Consider the following 2534-nt stretch of genomic DNA (forward strand, 5'->3'; position numbering starts at 1 on the left):
TCACTTGGGTTGAGACTCTGCCTTAAGGATGTGGAGAAATCTCTCTCGAATCTGTTTGGTACGGACAGCATAGACAACTGGGTTGAGGATGGGTGGGATGAGGAGGTAAAAGTTGGCCAAAAGGATATGGATATGGGGAGGCACATCATGTCCAAAGCGGTGAGTGAGAGAAGAAACAGCAATGGGGATATAGAAGACAAGAATTGCACAAATATGAGAACTACATGTCCCTAGGGTTTTAAGCCTAGCCTCAGGGGTGCCCAATCCCATTACAGCCTTGAAAATCATCACATAGGAGACAGTGATGGCTAATGAATCCAAGATCAATACCAGGAAGCCAATTCCCATTCCATAAAAGTTGTTGACTGTTGTGTCACCACATGCCATGGTGACTACAGCCATGTGCTCACAATAGGAATGGGCAATGATTTGGGTCCGGTAAAGGGGCAGCCTCAGGCGAATCATCAGAGGTAGGGGTCCAATGTAGAGTACTCCACGGAGGAGGGCAGCCAGGCCCAAACGACCCACCACTGCATGAGTGAGCACTGAGGTGTGGTGTAATGGGTCACAAATAGCGACATAGCGATCAAAAGCCATGGCAAGGAAGATGCCTGACTCAACAGTGGCAAAGCAGTGGATGAAGAACATCTGAGTCAAGCAGGCATCCAGGTCAATGTTGCGGGCACCAAACCAGAAGATAGCTAGCAGTTTGGGCATGGTAGAGGTTGACAGGACCAAGTCAATGACAGCCAACATGCATAGGAAGAAGTACATGGGTTGGTGCAGGCTGCGTTCCATCTTTATCACCGCCAGGATGGTCACATTCCCCACCACAGCCACCAGGTACATAGAGCTGAAGGGAATAGAAAGCCAGATGTGCAGGGACTCCAGCCCTGGAATTCCAGTAAGCCAGAAAGAACTAGGCACCAAGCAGGCATTGTTAGATATGAACATGTTTCAGGGAGTGGAATATCCAGGAGATAGTAGCTCTTAGTTTTAGACTTTTATTCTTATGAGAGACATTGTCTCTGGAAACTGTAGACTACTAGATTCTTGTTTTCATCCTGGGCAACTGGTGGAACCTATAATAAAGAATTCTGAATGTCTACTTGAAGATTGGCATGTTACATATTTTATTAAGGAAACTGCATGAAAACACCCAATGGTAAATGTAGAAACAGGAATGCTTATGACTTCTGATAAAATGCCCTACTTCACCCTAGAAGTCTCCTCAGAATGGTTCACCCCCTTTGGCCCAGTATTCTTGCTTTGGGAAGTACTTCTAAAGGAAATGGAAACTACAGAAAAGTTCTATGTCCAATGATTAAATGTATATACATGTAATGTGTTTAGCTCAGTGCCTGCATATACTTTTCTGTATAAATAGTAGCATTAATAACATTGATTAGCTATTTGCAACTATTTCATAATGAAAATTTAGAAGTGTGTATTCAAATAAAGCATTGCTTAAGTTGTAGAACATCCATTCAATGAATTAGGTTTATAATATTTTTAGCTCTATGTATTTACCTGGTAAAATGTTTACATCATTACAGTGAGGGGATGGCAGGAGGCAGATTGAACTATTATGTAGTTTCATTAAAATATGTGTCAAACATAACTGAAATGTAAAAACATACCCTTAATTTTCTTCCCTTTTTATATGTGTATATTCAGTCTTCTAAAAGTGGACAAGGGCTTTAAAATGGTCTTATATCTATCAAAACCCAATCAAAAACAGAGGGACAATTTACTAAGGAAAATACATCAATGAGGTACAATTCCCTTTTCTCTAAGGGTTTAACACTGGATTAGTCCGATTGTCAAATCTAATTGACTTCTTCAAAGATATTTGGCACAGGATCTTATTCTAAAAGAAAAAGATCTTTCATTTAAGGTTGCTCAGATTTCATGGTTACAAGATGAAGAGATGAAGTTCTTTAAGAGAGGAAGTTTAATAGTCTGTCATTAGAATAAACCTATTTAAGAATCTGGGTATCTAGGAGATGAGTAAAATAAAAGATGCATCTTTTTACAAGCTTATCTCACTGGATATTTTTCACATTACCTGATAATAGCAATTAAGGAGAATGGACTAAAAGAAAACAGTTGACAGGATCCTTCTTACTGACCACGTCCTCTTGGTCTCTATTTAAAAAGAGGTAAGCATTAAATCACTGGCCATTACTTGTAAAAGACTCATCCACTTCTTGCTCTTCTGCCTTTCAGGCATCTCTAAGAAGCCAGAAATGGGTCCTATTGCTTCACATCCTCAGGGTTCAGAACCTGAGAGTGCAGAGTTTAATTTGGGGCCTGTCCTGTCTTAGGGTTGCCATCCTGCTGTTTCCCGTCAGATTGTCAGCAATAGTCAACAAGTTTCAGCCTCTCCACCCTCACCATTATAGCTTTCTTCACACAGCCATGTTTTTGCTGAGAAGTTTCACCACCATTTTGGTTTTTACACGGGCAATTTCCCCCATTCTTCAAGGCCCATCCCAGATCATCTCTCCCCTAACAAAGCCTTCTTTGGGAAC

General features: G+C 41.0%; 1 protein-coding gene across 1 annotated transcript; it reads right to left on the bottom strand.

Annotated features, from left to right (window-relative positions):
* Window positions 1-954, bottom strand: LOC125177073 (olfactory receptor 52M1-like). The gene has a single exon (XM_047879103.1). It carries the CDS (start codon window positions 952-954, stop codon window positions 1-3), a length of 954 nt encoding a protein of 317 aa, XP_047735059.1.
* Window positions 955-2534: the final 1580 nt, after the last annotated feature.

The sequence above is a fragment of the Prionailurus viverrinus genome, chromosome D1 (assembly GCF_022837055.1).
Source record: "Prionailurus viverrinus isolate Anna chromosome D1, UM_Priviv_1.0, whole genome shotgun sequence".
NCBI classification, from domain to species: domain Eukaryota; kingdom Metazoa; phylum Chordata; class Mammalia; order Carnivora; family Felidae; genus Prionailurus; species Prionailurus viverrinus.

Coding starts and splice junctions, on each gene's coding strand:
- LOC125177073 (XM_047879103.1), bottom strand. CDS start 954: ATGTTCATATCTAACAATGCCTGCTTGGTGCCTAGTTCTTTCTGGCTT.